This window comes from Staurois parvus, unplaced genomic scaffold (genome assembly GCF_062004578.1).
Source record: "Staurois parvus isolate SC_StPar_1 unplaced genomic scaffold, SC_StPar_1.0 ptg000473l, whole genome shotgun sequence".
In the NCBI taxonomy this organism is placed as follows: Eukaryota; Metazoa; Chordata; class Amphibia; order Anura; family Ranidae; genus Staurois; species Staurois parvus.
In genome coordinates this window covers 2,456,109-2,476,864 of record NW_028318269.1, presented here as the reverse complement: position 1 = coordinate 2,476,864, position 20,756 = coordinate 2,456,109, and the positions used below count along the sequence as shown (strand labels likewise).

Genomic DNA, 20,756 nt, shown 5'->3' with positions numbered 1-20,756 from the left:
ATTTATTATTTCAGGTACTTATATAGCGCCATCAATGTACGCAGCGCTTTACATATATATTGTACATTCACATCAGTCCCTAACCCTCAAGGGGTGTACAATCTAAGGTCCCTAACTCACATTCATACATACACATACTAGGGCCATAGGTATGACCGTCATGCATACCAAACGTTGCAAATACTGCAAGAATGTAGATAGGACTGTGTTACTTCTACTGAATGAGGCTTCCTAATAGATAAGGCCTATATCACATTATGTCAGGAGTATGTTTACAATGAGCAAAGTCCAAACCCAGTAAAAGAAGAGACTTCTCATACAGAGAGTGGCACCACAACCTACTAGATGAAATACTTCAAAGCATAAATTCCTGACAAAGCATCGTCATGTGTTGTGCAATGTGTATGGCTTTTGTGGATTGTTATGCGACAGCAAACACCTCAGTGCTGCAAAAACAAATCTATCTACCTCCATCTCCTAAAGGCAAAAAGAGATAGACATCTGCACTTTGTTGCAATCCATGAAGAAAAAAAAACGTAAAAAAAAAAAATCACTGAAATCCTTTTGACCAGAAATCACCCCACCCCCTCACACTGAGTTAATCATGTGCAATACCTTGTTAGTAAATGTATATTTTTGTAGCACTCTCCCTGTACTTTAGTTCCCCTGCAAATACCCACAAAATATCCTGAATTCATTCTCTCATGTAGGCGGAGCCTGTTTGCACTACAGTAGGATGAGAATACATTGCAAGGGGTGTGGCTTGTAACTGCTGACTCCCAATCCTGTAGCTCCTCAGTCAGCACCTGGCCACACCCAGTTCTGTCCACTACTTTCTAGACTGAAAGCATAGCCTCTGTTGCTGCAACCCTGCCGCTGTGAGCTGCAGTGTCTAGGAGGGGGAGCGTGTGAGATGTAAATGAAGGAGGATTTGGCTCAGACAGGGAAGTTTTTTTTAGTTTACTTTACAAGATTTATACATCACAAAGTATCTACACAGGGCTTAAAATTTCAAGTCCTGAGCTACTAGCCAGGCTTTAGAGTTACTTGCCACCAACAAACACACACAAACAGAGACACCTGTACACACACACAAACAGAGACTCCTGTATACACACACACACGTACATACATACATACATACATACATACACACATACACACGCATACAGACACATGTATATATACACACACAGGCACGTACAGACACGCATACACACAGATACATGTACATACACAGAAATACACACGCACAGACATATGTACATACATACACACAAACACACAGATGTACATGCACACACAGACACATGTACATACATGCAGACACATGTACAATTGTACATGCATACACAGACACACACAAACACACACACAGGTACACGTACGTACGTACACACACACACCACCCCCTCCATAAAAAGTTGCAGTACTTCGTTGTTCACTCACAGAGCTGGGTACTGCACTCTAGGGGGAGGCAGAGAGCACAGCACACACCCCTTGTTTGCTTTCACTGCGCTCAGCTATTGAGCAGTCTGACGGCTCTTAGTGCCAATGACAGATCCGGCCCGAGCTCAGAGCCTGCTCAGCAAGACAGCCCTGGAGGACACACTCGCCCCCACCATAATTTCCACTCGCCATTGGCGAGCAGAAATTTCAAGCCCTGATCTAGATGGTCATAAACAAGCCTTTATTTGTACCTTAACATGCAGACCCATACATGAAACCTATGGGAACGGCATTTATGGACCAATCCACTCAAAAATGATAGGTGAGGTGTGAGGGTGGGCACTTTGACAACAAGGTCTCTGGCATACTTCTCGACTCTATTCCTGTCCATCTGTGAATTTTAGCTGTGCCTTACCACCTTTATGTGTTCCAACACCTCCTGTTACAGTCTCCAAAGTGTAAAATAAAGGTTCCAACAGGGATCTTACTTATAGAGTTCCACAAGAGATATAAGAAATGTCACCTGGTGTAGCCCTTTCATATATAAAAATATTTAAATCTAAGTTTTGTGTTGGACTAGCCGCCTCATGTTCCAACTTTTATTTTTTTTCCATATACAACAATGATATTCATTATATACATGTATACATTTTTGCACTGACCCGGTCAAGGATCAACAAGGTTGCAAAGACATGAACCTGAGAAGAAAGCAGCTTAAAGTGTACCTAAACCAACAACTGTAAAATCAGTCTGTATATGCAGTAAAGCATGCTTCTTATACTCACTGTGGAACATAAGGGATTAATCCTCTACGTTGTGTAAAAAGGCTGTTTGATCCTGACTTCTCTACCCCTGCTCCTGTTCAAATGTCCAAAATAAGACAAGACAGACTGAACCTGTAGCCCTTCTGCACATGCTCAGTTTAGTGTGTATTGCCAGATAAGTTTTTTTTTCCCTTGGGAGAGTGCATGTGATCAGCACAGGGCCAAAAATCACTGTCCAGACAGAGGTCAGGGGTTCTGCATCCTCCTAGAGCAGAAAGAAAACTCCACCTACAAGCTTTAACCAGTGCTCTGCTGAAGTCACAAGACTGCTCTAACTGCTGATAAGAAAAGGTATCTAGCAGTTTATATTTACTAAAATAATTGCATTTCCATGTTCTGTGTACTGTGGGAGACCAGATATAGTGAATGCGGGGTCCTGGGTTTAGTAACACTTTAATATATACTTGTAAGCCAGGTGCTAAAACCCTCCTAACAGTTTTTTCTAGCTTTTTTTATTCTACATGTACTGTAAAAACCCTAATAAAATGCTAACGTTTCTAAATGCTACTAAAAAAACGCTATTACCAGCGTTTTTTAAGCTTAAAAAAAAAATTACAAAAAAAACAAAACAAAAAAAAAAAAAAAAAACGCTACTGTGCAGGCATCATTAAACCAGCTTCAGTTCAACCCAGTTACTGCTTGGAACCACTTCAGAGGTTTTAGCAAATGGGCTGATGGACTGGTAAGTATAATGCTGCAGGCAGGTTAGTGTCTTTGCAACTCTAACTCCTTTACATGCATGTTATAACAGAGGTTTTCAGTATATTGTAGTTGCATACTTTGTCATTTAGGTGATGCCGCTGCATAAGCATTATGCATTTTTAGTGGATATGAACCAATAAAGCACAAGAACCACATCCTTTTTTTTTTGTTTCCTAATGTCCATCCTTTGACCCAACACGGATACCTGGTTCCTAATAACAAACTGTATGTTTCACTTTTGTATTGTCCTACTGGCCAAATGTTGTGGCTATTTGTTAACTGCATTTTCACATCAAAAAAAAAAATGAATTAAAAAAAATAAATAAAAATAAAAAAAAAAAAGCTCAAGAACCAAAGCAATTGTATAAAAATGTTCTTCCATGATAATCACAATTCAATAGGTTGTTCAATGGGAGTCACAATTATATGACGTTGCTTTATTTGTTTCCCTAAAATATGGATAAAGATGCTCACCAACCACCATGATGTTCAGCTCGAACCCTTGCTTCATGGCCTTTTTCCTCATCTGCTCCAAAATAGCATCTATTCCCACATATCCAAAATCTGTGGCTGGCTTCTCCCCTACACCCCGGGTGGGAAGGGGCTGCTTCACCCCTGCGTCCCTGATCACGTCCGTCATGTTGGCAGCGTACGGCTGAGTGTCCTCAATAACTGTTGGAGAAAGCCAAAAGAAAATGGTAAGTGTTGTGGTTATACCTGTAGGAACGCATGTCAATTTAACAAAATATACTATAAGGCCTTGGTCATACAGAGCCCCTTTTAGAGCAGGGGTCTCCAAACTTTCTAAACAAAGGGCCAGTTTACAGTCCTTCAAACTTTAGGGGGACAAGACTGTGGCCACTGGCAGTCAAAAAGGTCCCAACGTCAGAGGGAAAAAAATGCCCCATCTTTGGTGTCAGTGCCCTATCATTTTTTTTGTCATTGGAAGAAATTGTGCCCCATCATTGGCGTCAATGGGGGGGGATAATGGCCCACTGTTGGCGTTTTAGAAAAAATCGTGCCCCTTCATTGGTGTCAGTGGGGGGAATAACGGCCCATTATTGGTGTTTTAGGAGAAATTGTGCCCCTTCATTGGTGTTAGTGGGGGAATAATGGCCCACTGTTGTTATTTTAGGAAAAATTGTGCCCCTTCATTGGTGTCAATGGGGGGAATTAATGGCCCACTGTTGGTGTTTTAGGAGAAATTGTGCCCCTTCATTGGTGTCAGTGGGGGGAATAATGGCCCATTATTGGTGTTTTAGGAGAAATTGTGCCCCTTTATTGGTGTCAGTGGGGGGAATAATGACCCATTATTGGTATTTTAGGAGAAATTGTGCCCCTTCATTGGTGTCAGTGGGGGGAAAAAATGGCCCATTGTTGGTGTTTTAGGAGAAATTGTGCCCCTTCATTGGTGTCAATGGAGGGAATTAATGGCCCATTCTTGGTGTTTTAGGGGAAATTGTGTCCCTTCATTGGTGTCAATGGGGGGAATAATGGCCCATTGTTGGTATCAGTGAATGAAATAGTGCCCCAAGGGCCGGATAAAAGCAAGCAAAGGACCACATCTGGCCCTGGTGCCACAGTTTGGAGACCACTGTTGTAGAGCAACTGCACATTAAAGTGGAACTCCAGGTTTATATCTCAGTACATGCTTGACATACACGTATGGTTGCTGTTTATGCTGGAAAAGAATGTGACATTTTGGCCAGCCATTAATGCAATACATACACCTCTGACCCTCAGTATGATGACCCTGCTGATTCCTGGTTTAGTATTGCTGCATACAGGGCCACTTTCTTGCTTGCTGGACAGAGGTGATGATCCCAATTCACAGTCCAATGGGGAAGCAGAAAGGTGATACAGGAAGCTGAATGGCCCATGTAGAATAGCCTGTCCCCTGCCACCAAAGTGCAGAGAGGGAGGAAGCAGAGATCTCAGTGCAGAGGTCCGACAAGCCTCCTGCTGACTCAGAGCCAGAGATCTCCAAATCAGCTGGGAGCATGAACTTTGCTGATTGGAGATAGAGGGAGCATGTTGGACCTCTGCAGTGAGATCACGGCTTCCAAACAGAGAACAAGAACTACGGCATCTGGCAAGACACAGGTTTTTTTTTTTTGTTACTCAGGCTGTGGCTGCTTTAGAAAAGAACAGTTTGGCTAGGTTCACACTTGCCTGCACAGTAAAATGCAGCATTTCACTGTACGAGTAGTGTCAGTGTCGGCTCCAGCAGGGAGTGGTGTGATGCAAGTTTTAGCTTTTTTTTTTTTATTATTATATTTGATTGGTAGTAGCACAGAGATAATCCATTCTTGTTACTGCAGTGCTGTGGTGCTATCCAGTGTGCTGTGGTGCTATCCAGTGTGCTGTGGTGCTATCCAGTGTGCTGTGGTGCTATCCAGTGTGCTGTGGTGCTATCCAGTGTGCTGCAGAAATAACACAGACATGATGCATGCTTCTTCACTGAACACATCATATATCAACCTTGTCATGTGACAGAGGCACATAGAAAACAATATGTTTTCTATGTGTTCTAGCAGTGATTTGCATTTATCCAGTGCAGGAAATTGCAGGTCAAAGCACACAGTGTGAACCAGCCCTTAGACACTGAACACCTTTAGTCACCGGCCACACCGCTGCGATTTAAAGTTGCGCGATGTGTGTGCAATTTCAGGCGCAATTCCTGAAGACTTTATTGGTACTTGTGAAGATTTTCAACGATTTCTTGCAATTTGCAGTACGATTTTCATTATATTCTATGTATGCAAACCACAACAAAACTGCAGAAAAAGGAATGCAAGAATTACAGCAATTCGCACATGTTAAGACACTGACATTCATTAGATGCGATTTCAGTTCAATTTCAATTGGCAAATAGCACCTGAAATTGCACCGGTATGACAAGGCACTTCGCTTTGATGTACTACAAATGTACTCATCTGATTAAAACTGACAACTCAATGGGAGTGATTTACTAACACGCCGGTCACATCAAAGCCATATTTGAAATCATGAGACTTACAGTGAAGTCGCATGATTTCAAAGTTGGGTGACTTGCCGATTTGAGGTGCGATTTGCAAGACATCTGACACAGATGTCTATGCAAATTGCACCAAAAGCAGTGCATGCACTACTTTAGAAATCAGTGCGGCTCCGACCAAGTCGGAAACGCACTGATATGATCGCTGTAATAGCGCACAAATTGCATACCAAGTCGCATCAGATGTGACCGGGGAGTTAAACTGGAGAGTGCAAAATCTGGTGCAGTTCCGCATAGAAACCAATCAGCTTCCAGGATTTTTGTCAAAGCTTAATTGAACAAGCTGAAGTTAGAAGCGGATTGGCTATCGTGCACAGCTGCACCAGATTCTGAGTGCTCCAGTTTTAGTAAATCAACCCCATTGAGCTTTAATTCGAACTAAGCATGTCAACTGTCCTGGCTCTGCGATGAGGAACACGTGTGCAACACGCATGAATATTGCAAATCCAAAACCAGTAAACACATATGTAATTTAAGGCTCCGTTCACACCAATGCGTTTTTTTTTCAGTGCTTTTCACAGAATCGCACTACAGTCCATTTAACATGGTTTCCTATGGGACATGTTCACATCTATGCTTTTTTTGAGCTGCTGCATTTTTGGAAAGGGTCAGGGACTTTTTTAAAAGCAGCGTTTTTGTTACAATAGAGTTCAACGGAAAATCTGCTGAAATGCATGGTAGTGTGTTTTTGCCGCATTTTGCATTTTTATTCTGCCCAGCGAAAAAAAAAATTTCCACTTTTTTTAAAAAAAAAAAAGCTTAACGAAAACGTGTCAAAAACGCATGTAGAAAAAACGCAAAACAAACTGCGAAAAGCACTGAAAAACGGACAAAAAGCAAACTGCATAGGTGTGGATAGAGCCTAAATGAATATTTAGCTGTTTCCTGATTAATGGGCAGTCCTGCAGAGCTCCTATCCGCTGCCCATTAATCGGCATGCCTGTCCAACAATGAACACTCATGATTAAAAATGTGGGCAGCCAACCCAGGAAATGGTAATGAAGGGCAATGAAAAGTAGAAGAGGTTGATGACAGTATAAAGGATTGATCAGAGAAGCAAGTTGTCACCTGATTCAGATTCTGTACATTTACCCAGCAAGTTCTTACACAGATTTATTGGCTGCTTCCAGGTAAAGTATGGCCCAATACAGGTACATGGAAGGGAAGAGAACGTTGGCAAACAAGCCATTAAAGATGTGCTGATGGAGGCAACGTTTACTCTGACAATAGTATTATTAACGGCAAATATTAGGACATTTACATCAGACACCTTGGCGTGGCTTTCACATTTATATTTCCTTTCTGTTCCATACTGTGACTGTTACGTTAGATAAGTACAAACTCTAGTGCTCATGCGTTTTGTTTTAAGTGATTCTAAAGCACTAAGACAGGGGTCTACAGTGTGCGGCCCACAGCCTAGATGTGGCCCTTTGCTTGTCTTTATCTGGCCCTTGAGCACTATGCCTTCCGCTGACACCAAAGATCTAGCATTATTCCTCCCACTAACACCAATGACGGGGCGCTAGTCCTCCCACTAACACCAATGACGGGGCGCTAGTCCTCCCACTAACACCAATGACGGGGCGCTAGTCCTCCCACTAACACCAATGACGGGGCACTAGTCCTCCCACTGGCACCAATGACGGGGCACTAGTCCTCCCACTGGCACCAATGACGGGGCACTATTCCTCCTAGTAATACCAATGACGGGGCACTAGTCCTCTCACTAACACCAATGACGGGGCGCTAGTCCTCCCACTAACACCAATGAAGGGGCGCTAGTCCTCCCACTAACACCAATGACGGGGCACTAGTCCTCCCACTGGCACCAATGACGGGGCACTATTCCTCCTAGTAATACCAATGACGGGGCACTAGTCCTCTCACTAACACCAGTGATGGGGCACTGTTCTCCCCTCATTGATACCAATGACGGAGCACTGTTCCCCCCACTGACACCAATGACGGGGCACAATTCCTCCCACTGACACCAATGACGGGGCACAATTCCTCCCACTGACACCAATGACGGGGCACCATTCCTCCCACTGACACCAATGACGGGGCACCATTCCTCCCACTGACACCAATGACGGGGCACTATTCCTCCCACTGACACCAATGACGGGGCACTATTCCTCCCACTGACACCAATGACGGGGCACTATTCCTCCCACTGACACCAATGACGGGCACTATTCCTCTCACTGACACCAAAGACAGATCACTATTTTTCCCACTGCCACCAATGATGGGGCACTATTCCTCTCACTAACACCATTGACAGGGCACTATTCCTCTCACTAACACCAATGATGGGGCACTGTTCCTCCCACTGACACCAATGACAGGGAACTATTCCTCCTACTGACACCAATGACTTGGCACTATTCTTCCCACTGACACCAAAGATGTAATTTTTTACTCCCACTGACCACCAAGCCTATGGCATTGTTTACTCCGACCAATGCCCCAGCATTTTCTACTCCCACTGGCCGCAGTCCATCCCCCTAAAGTTTGAAGAGAACGAAGCAGTGAAGCACAGTCATTCTGTAGCACTACTAATCAGGAAGCAGAATACTTGGTGCATCAATGTATCTATTGTTTGGTTTTATTTGGTGATGTATAGTAAATTTGTACCAATTTGTTTTCTTCTTTAATTTTGGCCTCGCATATAGAAAAAACAGAAAAAAAATACAAAAACTAAATTTAAGACTGTATGGTTTGTCAATTAAAGATGAAATATTGCAGATTAATATTATGCTGGTTGGAGATCAATCCAGCAGAGGGAGCTCTAGTTTCCTTTTTCTGTACTCAGTAAATTTCAGCTGTGCTGAAAGAACTCCTATTGTTAAAGGCTAACTCAATTATTGAGGAATTCCCCCTTTCTTCCTTTTAGGACATCTCTTCAACTGGGCAATTACAATAACGGCGGTTTCACACTGAGCTGGCGCGCTTTGGCCGCAGAGTAGTGTACCCGCGGTTTTCGCACAGGTTTGCTGTGCTTTCCCGTAAATTTCTATTACGTCCTGCGATTTTGATGCTCTTACAGAAAGTGCCCCAAAACCGCGGGACATAATAGAAGTCTATAGGGAATCGCAGCTAACTCACTTGAAAAAACTGTGGGTACACAGCACTGTGGCCAAAGCCCCCCTCCTACCTGGCAACTGGGGAGCCCGGCAAGGCTGTGAATGGCGGCATCCAGTTCCTGAGACACAATGAGAGGAACAGATGCTGCTCCTCCGTGAGGAACGGATGTCCTCCCTCCCACTGTGTGACATCAGAAACAGGAAGCAACGAGGATTTAGTCACTTCTGGTTTCGGTTTCATGTGAACAAGCCATTACCAACTTGTAAAAGCTTCAGATAAAACTGATCTTGGTGTGATCTGATGCTTTGGAGACCAGGAGGAGAGATCTGTGGTCTAATAGACTCCAGATCTCTCTAAAAAAAAGGACCTGTCCAAGTCAAGGGTAACACAAGGGATGTTGTTTATCCGTTATGACAGCAACAGAAGTGGCAAAAAAAAAAAAAAATAAAGTTAGTGTAAAAAAATAAATAAAACTGTAAATAGAATCAAATAATAATAATAAAAAAGTTAAAAAGCCCCCATTCCCGCGTGCTCACACACAAATGAAAACGCACGTGTCGGTACAATGCATATGTAAACAGAGATGCAAAAGCAATAATTCTAGCACCAGACCTCCTCTGTAGGTAACCTGTAAATGTTTTTTTTAAAGCTTCGCCTATATAGGTTTTTAGGGACCGAAGTTTAGAGACGTCTCTTGGACTCACTCAATTTTAAATGTTGTTAGGTACCTATTTACTTGGTGCAACATCATCTTTTATATTTTTCCAAACAGTTCTCTATTATTTTGTGTTTATGTGCAGAAAAAAATCATTAATTGTATTTTTTCCAAAACATTTTTTGTTTGAAAAAACACCGCGCAAATACCAATGTGGCATAAAAATATGCAACACCCACCATTTTGTTCTCTAGGGCCTCTTCTTAAAAAAAAAATTTAAAAATCCGTAAGCTCCAAGGAGCAGGGCCCTCCTAACCCTCTTGTATTGAACTGTATTGTTGCTGTATTGTCTCCCTTTATATTTTAAGGCGCTGAGCAAACTGTTGGCGCTATATAAATCCTGTATAATAATACTACAAAAATAATTATATATAAAATGTTTGAGGGTTCGAAGTGGTTTTCTAGCAAACAAAATGATGTTTTTTACATGTAGGAGAGAAATGTCAGAACTGGCCCAGACTGGAAGTGGTTAACAGAACTCCACTGAGTCATCAATGATGTAATCAATGCAGTGACTCCTCCCTGAAAAACTACAACTGACCCCAAACCATTCTAGTTTCCTTTTACGGGAAGAATTTAAAAGTACCATTTCAAAGAGTGTACTTTGATTTTATGAAAAATTAACTTTTGATGTGCACTAGAAAACACCAATAGGTAGAAGCTGACTGGTTGTCAATAGCAAGATGTTGACTTCTACTCTACTATATTATTATTATACAGGATTTCTATAGCGCCAACAGTTTGCTCAGCGCTTTACAATATAACGGGAGACAATACAGTTCAATACAAGAGGGATAGGAGGGCCCTGCTCCTCGGAGCTACTATATCATGGAATATTCCTGAATGTGTACATAATTTGTCATCTGTGTGCAGGATTGCTGGGTCAACAGTTTATTAAGTAACACCAGTTAAGGGAGCCCCATCAAGGAAGAATTTTTAAAAATGGAAACACCAGGATTTTAAATCTCTACCTCTCTGCCTCATGGCCTGGGTATACTTTGAGGGTAACCAATACAGAAGGTATTAGTGAGCCATAAGACAAATAGAAGAATACGTAGAAGATCCTTGGGTGTACGTGGGGCACAAATAAAGCGAGTACAATAAGTATTTAACAGGTCACCATTTTTCTCAGTAAATATATTTCTATTAGGTGCCATTGACATGAAATTTCCCACGTCGGTAACAACCCATACATACAAAGAAACCAAAACAAATAAGTTCAGAAATTAAGTTATATGTAATAAAATGGAATGACACAAGGAAAAAGTATTGAGCACATGAAGAAAGGGAAGTGCAAAAAGGCATGGAAAGCCAAGATACCAGCTGAAATCTATCAATGATTAGAAAGCAATCCTGACCCTTGTTAGGGCAAATTAATATCAGCTGGTTTAGTCTCAACTGATGGCCTATAAAAAATGTGTCTCATTACCAAGGCATCACACAAGAAAGATCTCATGAAGGGTAAAAGCAAAGAGCTCTCTCAAGACCTTCACAACCTTATTGTTGCAAAACATACAAATGGCATTGGTTACAGAAGGATTTCTAAACGTCTGGATGTTTCATTGAGCACTGTTGGGGCCACAATCCAGAAGTGGAAAGAACATGATTTCACCATTAACCGGCCAAGACCAGGTGCTCCTCACAAGATTTCTGAGGAGTGAAAAAAAGTTATCAGTAGAGTTGTCCAAGAGTCAAGGACCACTTGTGGAGAGCTTCAGAAAGACCTGGAATTAACAGGTACAATTGTTATAAAGGAAACAATAGGTAATGCACTCAACCGCCATGGCCTGTATGCAAGCTCAGCACACAAGACTCCATTGCTGAAGAAAAAGCATGTTGACGCTTGTTTAAAATTTGCTGCACAACATTTAGACAAGCCTATGAAATACTGGAAGAATATAGTCTGGTCAGATGAGACCAAAATTGAACTCTTTGGATGCCAAAATACGCACCATGTTTGGAGGTCAGATGGCACTGCACATCACCTCAAAAACACCATACTAACAATGAAGTTAGGAGGTGGGAACATCATGATGTGGGGCTGTTTTTTAGCAAATGGTACTGGCAAACTTCATCTCATTGAAGGAAGAAGAGTTTCAAAAATGTACCAAGACATTCTTGATAAAAATCTGCTGCCATCTACCAGGATGATGAAGATGAAACGATGGTGGACATTTCAGCAGGACAATGATCCCAAACACAAAGCCAAGGAAACTCTCAACTGGTTTCAAAGAAAGAAAATGCTAGCATGGCCCAGCCAATCACCTGATTTGAGTCCACAGAAGAGGAAACTTCAAGATATGAAGACTGTGTGGAAAAATAGGCCAAAATCATGCCTGAGCAATACATGCGAATAGTTCCCCCATACAGGAGACGTCTTGAAGCTGTCATTACCAACAAAGGATTTCGCACAAAGTATTAAACAAATTTCAATTAGCGTGTTCAATACTCTTTCCCTATAATTCCATTTTATTACACATAACCTAATTTCTGAACTTATTTGTTTTGGTTTCTTGTATATATGGATTGCATGGGTTGTTACCGACATGTGGTGAAAATGTAATGTCAATAGAAATTTACTGAGAAAAATGGTGACGTTTCAAAACTTATTTTACCTGCTGTATCTAAAATGTACAAATAGGCTAAACCATTTTTTCAGTGTACTAATTAGTTCACGCTGTAGGAAAAAAAAAAAAAAAAAGCTTAAATAGCAATTTCCTGTTGTGTAAGGGATAAGGTATAGATTAACTGAAACTCTAGATGAGGGTGGTTGAAATGTGCTGGGGAGCACAGGAAATGGCTGTGTAACAGTGTGTGCACTGATGCAGCTTGATGTAGAGTCACAGACATGTCAAACATTTGTCAGTTCTTTTAAGTAGATATTAAAGAGAGAAAAAAAAACGTAGGAAGAAAAGGCCTAAAGAGAGTTTTAAAAAATGTATTATGGACACACATTTGAAGGGGTGATGTTCTGATTGTGTTGGCTGAACAATAGCTTGAGCAAAATTGAGATTTATTAAACTGGCATAATTCACCCTCTTAAATGGCTTCAAACAAGCAACGCAACAAGGAAAAACACTACAAGAAAATCTAACCTAATGAGCAAAACCGAAAAGAATTTTACCTTTAGGAAAATAAATGTTGCTGTCTGTGAAATTTCTAAACTGGATGATCATTCATCTGATATTCTCATGGTGTGTACTAGGCTTAAAGGGAACGGTCCACTGCTAGATAACGCCACAATGCAGGCCCGAGTCCTAGATTAATGCACTCAGCTGTGCTTTGATTGTAGACTGTACCCACCTGAGCAAGCCCACCAGGAATCCGTCACCTGTACTGGGCCAATTATCTGCTGCCGAGGCATTCTTCGCCCCTCAGCCACAAGTACACAATGGGCTTGTATACATTCAAGTGTGGGGCGGGGAAAGTCTTGGTCGCACATAATAAGCCAGTGATCCTAATATACTCCCTTGAAGAAAAAAAAAACATGTTTACAGTACTCAGTAGCTCAAGCTAAATTGCCACATGCAAGCAAAGGGGTCGGAGTAGTATCTCATCCACCCACGTCCCATCCCCACTTCCTTCAGAAGACTAAATACAACATTTCAATGAAAGAAATGCACCACAAGGGGTTTACTTTAAAGGCTTCCCTGCATAAATGCATATTTCTTATGCTCGTTAGCTGCTTTCAGAAAAAGGTACAAACTATTACCTGTCCACTCCTCACAGTTCTGTAATTGGCTGTCCCAAACAAAGTTACAGCCTGGTACAAACCAGTCGAAAGGATAGGAAATAAAGCTTAAAAAAAAAAAAACCATCTCTCAGAGGATGACTTTCACCTGTTTCAAGAGGCAAGTTATCCTAGAAAGCAAAAAAAAAAAAAAAGATACATGGATTGTGTAAGCACTTTACGTAAGCCCTGGAACTCAGCTGAAAGTATATACCACCAGGCAAGGCAAGCAGTGAGTTTACTACTCAATCGTTCAAGTCAAGGACAGTGCAATATTTAAAAAATACATAATATCCCAGTTTTATCTGTAAAAATAGGTGAAAAGGAAATTGGAAGCCTATGTTCCTTGTAAGAAATTAGAACTAAAGCATCCTAACAGTGTTATGTTCCCTGCTATGTTTATGGCGATGAATCAGATCCACAGCAACAAGCAATGGCTGCCAAAGTTCTCTCAGGGTCTAAATATCTGTCTAAACTTGCAGCAAGCATTCCTCAACTGTACTGCTTTTCTTTAACCAATTCATGGACACTGCTGTAAAACACCTAATCTCCTAGACATTAGAGCCTAGTTTCCCAAGCCCATGAACCAAGTTCCCTGTGTATCCAGGCCTATCATTCTATACCTGCCACCCTAAGAGTTTAGATGACAGTTTGGCTTTTCATAGCCTACACAAACTCAATGATGAGAAAGTAATGGGAGGCAGTGGGGCAGCAACAGTGATTCTCTCGCCAGCCTGAAAGGCTTGAGGACCACACACAGATGAAGTTTTCACCTGATCCAGGCAAAAACTATGGCAACAATTATCTCAGATCTAGTGGACACCACTAAAAACTCAACTCCTACATACACACAATAGTTTTAACTACTGCTTCTAATGGGGAGGTTGAACTGGAAATTTGATGGCGGATACCAGGATAAGGGTGCAAAAATACACAGCAAACCAAGAGTTTTCACTGGTTTTATGATAGGCCAAAACATGGCCTGAACATAGCCCCATCAACTACAGAGAATGCATAGTGACCCATACTGGTGCCACTTATTCTTGCCACTGGCTATCAGTGCAGGTGACCCCAGTCAAGTTTTCCAGCCAATTAAACTGTTGAATATTTATAGATGATCAGTATGGTTTTATCCAGAGAAAGGTTATGTTAGCATCCAATTTTGCCAACACCTCCAACTTGTTTCTGCGGAATGTTTATCAGAAAGGCCGATGTTGGTGAAGGCACAACATTCATCTTTAAACCTTCAGGATAAATTAGCCCAGTGGTTTCTAAAGGAGAACCTGCAACAAACACAGGCATGGCAACCATAATTCAACACTTATGTCTGAAACCACAAGTAAGAAAGACTAAACATTTAAGAAGGGAAAAAATTAAGACATGAAAGCCTTTACTTGATGTAAATTTTACATCAAAAGAAATGAACTGACAATTACACAACACCAACCTAACCTGACTTCGGAGACGATTTATAAAAAGTAACTTTGCTTCACAACAACCAATCCTTTTCATGTTCTATTTTCTGAGAAAATAAAACAGATGAGCACATAAAATGGTACAGATGAAAATGTTCCTAAATAAAGAAAACTATGCGCGCTCCAACACTTCAATATATATGGCATCATATTAGATTATGTCATATGATGATTAAAGTTTCACCCCTAGGCCTCATGCACACTGGTCGTTTTTAACACTGCTGTTAGAGGCATCTGGCGTTCTTTTATTCTGCCCCCCTGAATGTTAGTCTATATATCCAAGCACATACAGTGGGGCAAAAAAGTATTTAGTCAGCCACCATTTGTGCAAGTTCTCCCACTTAAAAAGATGAGAGAGGCCGGTAATTGGCATCATAGGTAGACCTCAACTATGAGAGACAAAATGAGAAAAAAAATACAGACAATCACATTGGCTGATTTGGAAAGAATTTATTTGCAAATTATGGTGGAAAATAAGTATTTGGTCACCTACAAACAAGCAAGATTTCTGGCTCTCACAGACCTGTACCTTCTTCTTTAAGAGGCTCCTCTGTCCTGCACTCATTACCTGTATCAATGGCACCTGTTTGAACTTGTTATCAGTATAAAAGACACCCGTCCACAACCTCAAACAGTCACACTCCAAACTCCACTATGGTGAAAACCAAAGAGCTGTCGAAGGACACCAGAAACAAAATTGTAGACCTGTACCAGGCTGGGAAGACTGAATCTGCAATAGGCAAGCAGCTTGGTGTGAACAAATCAACTGTGGGAGCAATAATTAAAAAATGGAAGACATACAAGACCACTGATAATCTCCCTCAATCTGGGGCTCCACGCAAGATCTCACCCCGTGGGGTCAAAATGATCACAAGAACGGTGAGCAAAAATCCCAGGACCACACGGGGGGACCTAGTGAATGACCTGCAGAGAGCTGGGACCAATGTAACAAAGGCTACCATCAGTAACACACTACGCCGCCAGGGACTCGGATCCTGCAGTGCCAGACGTGTCCCCCTGCTTAAGCCAGTACATGTCCGGGCCCGTCTGAAGTTTGCTAGAGAGCATTTGGATGATCCAGAAGAGGATTGGGAGAATGTCATATGGTCAGATGAAACCAAAATAGAACTGTTTGGTAGAAACACAACTCGTTGTGTTTGGAGGAGAGAGAATGCCGAGTTGCATCCAAAGAACACCATACCTACTGTGAAGCATGGGGGTGGCAACATCATGCTTTGGGGCTGTTTCTACGCAAAGGGACCAGGACGACTGATCCATGTACAGGACAGAATGAATGGGGCCATGTATCGTAAGATTTTGAGTGCAAACCTCCTTCCATCAGCAAGGGCATTGAAGATGAAACGTGGCTGGGTCTTCCAACATGACAATGATCCCAAACATACCGCCCGGGCAACGAAGGAGTGGCTTCGTAAGAAGCATTTCAAGGTCCTGGAGTGGCCTAGCCTAGCCAGATTTCAACCCCATAGAAAACCTTTGGAGGGAGTTGAAAGTCCATATTGCCCAGCGACAGCCCAAAACATCACTGCTCTAGAGGAGATCTGCATGGAGGAATGGGCCAACATACCAGCAACAGTGTGTGCCAACCTTGTGAAGACTTACAGGAAACGTTTGACCTCTGTCATTGCCAACAAAGGATATATAACAAAGTATTGAGATGAACTTTTGATATTGACCAAATACTTATTTTCCACCATAATTTGCAAATAAATTCTTTCCAAATCAGGCAATGTGATTGTCTGGATTTTTTTTCTCATTTTGGCTCTCATAGTTGAGGTCTACCTATGATGCCAATTACAGGCCTCTCTCATCTTTGTAAGTGGGAGAACTTGCACAATTGGTGGCTGACTAAATACTTTTTTGCCCCACTGTATAGGTGTTTAGAGACGTTTAGAGGCAGGGGGATTTAGAGGCTGAAAAAAAAAACAAAAACAAACAAACGACAGCGTTTCCAGGAGCAGCAGTGTTTGGCAGAAAAACGTCCGATGCGTCTAAACATGTGTTAACTCTAGGCACATTTAGTGCTTGAGCGATAATTCAATTCAATGGCGAGAATAAATGTTTTATCCTGGCCAATTAAATGAATTAAAGCCCAAGCACTTGATGCGCCTAAACGTGTTTACACATCTATACAAGCATCAAGAGTTTTTTCTACCAAAACATTGTGGCCAGGAAGAAAGACGCCTCGGAGAGATGGGCAAAAGTCCAGTGTGCATGAGGCCTAATCACTCACATGGCATTTGCTTCACATGATTACCCTTTATCAAAAGGGAAAAAAAGTCAAATGCAGATGACCAAGTAATCCAGTATAATGGTAAACTGATACTAGTTAAAATGGAAGAAACTAATTCAAATTGTAGACATCCAGCTGGTTGAATGAGCAAGTCTGAATCTCTTGTTTTTTGCGAAAGCTACTGAATGTTGATGGCCAGTCATGAGAACTAGTCAGAAAAATATTTCTAAGTGTAGTACCTACAGCAACCAAAAAGGTCCATCTCCCACTAGAGTTAGAGCTCAAGCTCACAGATGGAAAAAAACTATGGAAACGTATCCAGGAGAAGGATCCTACATTCAAAATGGTCTATACATGCAACTTTCCTCACACACACCTTTGTCCATATATCTGAAGAGCATATGGGCTCAGTTCTCCTGTGATTTAAATATAAAGAAAGTCATTCATCCTGAATGACTGAAGATCAAAGTGATCCTGCACCACCAACACTGCCTATTGTCACTTAACAAATCTTTGTCTGTTTAGATCTCCTCCCTGGCCCTGAATGAGTCTTTGATTAGGCAGTGGCACATATGGCCACAGTTTCTCGTGGAAACGTTTGCAAAAACATTGACTGGACCAAAAACACAAAAATGTTTTACTTTAGTGAATGAATGGCACTGCAATGCACTTGTACACGTAACATGCATTAGTAATATTGCAATGCATCAATCACACTGGAAAGCTGTAAATGGACCCTCAAGGCTATGTAAATTTCAGTTTTCCCCTAATTCAGCTCATACCTTAAAGTGTATCTCTAGGTAACAGCTTGTTTGTTTTAGACAGAGAGGAGTTAGACCTTCTGTAATGTTTTTATTGCTGTCCAAGTCTCCATTGTGGAGAATCATCAGTCTATTTCCGGCTCATCAAAAATAGAAAGTGAGAGGAAATCCAAAACTTTAGAGTTGTCCCCAGAACAAGAGGTGAAATCATCTAATGGAGGAGACCCTTGTTCAGGGGACAACTGTAGTAAGAGAATTCCCCCCCAAACTTCCTGTTGCAACCCTGGGGCAGGATGCGAAGGGAAAGTTCTCCAATGATACACAGACAACAACAAAAATGTATACTTACTTACTCAAAAACTAAAATAAAAGGTTTTAGCTATATACACACTTTAGGTACTGTATATCAGTACAACTATGAGTTGCTATAGATCACTTGCATCACTGACCAGAGTAGAGCATATCCTACAGTCAGGTAATCTGGACCTCCAAAATGTATGGCTGGGGCTTTTTTTTTTATTGATGCCAATGGAAAATTTGTTTGATGGCTCTTTAAATAGGCGGTTTGCTCATACACTAGAATAACTGGAACATAAACCTTACATTCAAATGTCTATGTCTGACTCAACAAAGTAAATTTAGGAGTTTTTAGGCATAGTTGTCCGTTTTTTACTTTAGGACTCATATCTTTATGTATAGAACCCCAAGTCAGTAATGAACATAACGGTGCTAATGTATGCCAAAAACAGTCTTACATCCAAAAGGAAACACAGATTGATGGCAGGAAAAAAACAAAACAAAACAAAAAAACAAAGTGGTCTATAGATAACCATTTTGACCCAATAAACCACTTGGTCTCTTTCTGTTGTCACTGTTCTAGGTCTCAATGGGAGTGGCAGTTTGGGACATTGTAATAAACTAAAAGTTCCTTAAAAGCGTTTTTTCACTACACCAAAAACAAGCTTTGGCATGGAGAGGCTTTTCTCCACCAACCACAGCTGTTTCGGTTACATTTTAGTATGGAGATAATTTGAGCTGACCTATAGATATTGCCTCATTTTGAAAAAAATATTACTAAAAATTGTACACGTTCTGTATAATCGTGCTGTCAAGTTCCACTCTTGTTTTACAGTAGAACCTTTATTTTTCTTCTTTTGCTTTACTTGGTTCCTTAATAATCCATTCACACCTGAGCGTTTTGTAGCTGAAAGATGCTCAACATGCAAAAACCCATTCATTTCAATAGCCCCTGTTCACATCTGAGCGTGAACAGGGGCCACTGAAATGAATGGGATTTTTCTTGAGTGTCTTTGAGCTACAAAATGCTCAGTGTGAATAAAAGAAACTGCTTGTTTCCTGTGAGATCATCAGGTCTCTACTTTTTGTGAGGGCAACTACTGAGCGTAGGCATGTCCCCAAAACCACATCTCCCATGAGCCCATTTCTGACACACAGCGTGTGGGCAGCCTTTTTGGGAATCAAGGAAACAGTATTATTTTTCTGAAAAAGAAATCGATATATACATATGGACAGAGGGTAGAAGGGATAAGCTGAGGTTTGCAATCCAGCAGGCACGGTTCACCATGTTGGTTTGGATTTCAATACAGCAAAAGCACTGCATTGTTAGCCCAAACCAGAAGTTAGGAGCACACTGAATTTCTGGCAGATCAACAGCAATTCGTTTGTACAGCATTTCAAAAAGGGAAAAAAAAAAAAAATCACAGGGAAATGTGCATACAGTGGAGAGATGTACTAAATCTGTTTTATTATGACTATATTTACACTTTAAAATAGAGCATTCATCCTTGAGTAAATTGCAGATTTACATCTATCTTTCTTATACTCATTAACAATTACCTTTTGCAAAGATAATCATTTTTTATTTTTTTTTTTAAAGGATAAATTAATTTACATTTATGACTTGCACTTTTCCCCCAGTCAGTCATGACATAGCAAGTGGCTCCCAGCTGGTTCCTGGGAATACTGTTTTTCCAGTGCCTTCCAGGAAATTCCTTCCTAGTAGAACAGAAGAGGGATCCTTGGAAAAATTGTAAATTCAGTATTTACTGCACAGATTACATTGCTTCACGTAGAAAAAAAAAAAAATTATCACAAGCAGCACCAAATCTCAGGTACATGCGCTAAATTTGGCATAAACAAAGTCGGTCGCTGATGATGCAAGAATTTAAAATGGTGGTCTGGCCTAGGAGAGCATGGGGATGACAGCACTATGAAATCTTGCATTACCTGAAAACAGCCTCTCAACCTTTTCAATAGGTTGGAACCCCTAAAATAATTTTCAGGTCTTAGGACCTGTAGGAACCCCTGGTAATAATGACTATATCTACAGCTGACGGTACATTAGTGTGATGATCAGTGGAACAATGCTCCTTATATTATCAGTCCTTGGGAAGAACCCCACCCTTAGCCCAGGGTCACACCAATACGACTTGTCACTTCGAAGTCACATGTCCACATGTTCTAATCACTGCGACTCAAGCTGCAGCAACTCCAAAGAAGGTTCCTGCACTATTTTTGTCATTGCGATTTTGACATGCATTATTGAAGTCGCACTAAGCGGAAGCAATTCACACAGCATAGTTGGACTTCAAAATTGTGTGTCTGTAGTTACTCATCTGAGCGGTAGAAGTTGCTCATTGCTCAAGAAACCCCTAGAAATCTCTGGGGGAACCCTAGAGTTCCATGGCACCATGACTGAGGA

General features: G+C 41.3%; 1 protein-coding gene across 4 annotated transcripts in view; it reads right to left on the bottom strand.

The window, feature by feature from the left end:
- Positions 1-20,756, bottom strand: part of LOC149452426 (septin-9-like) — a 443,799-nt gene that overhangs the window by 54,129 nt on the left and 368,914 nt on the right. For all 4 annotated transcript variants that reach the window (XM_089689406.1, XM_089689408.1, XM_089689407.1 and 1 more), the window contains one exon: positions 3,450-3,647. In XM_089689406.1, the coding sequence (XP_089545532.1) occupies positions 3,450-3,647 (198 nt within the window). The remainder of the gene's footprint in view (positions 1-3,449; positions 3,648-20,756) is intronic.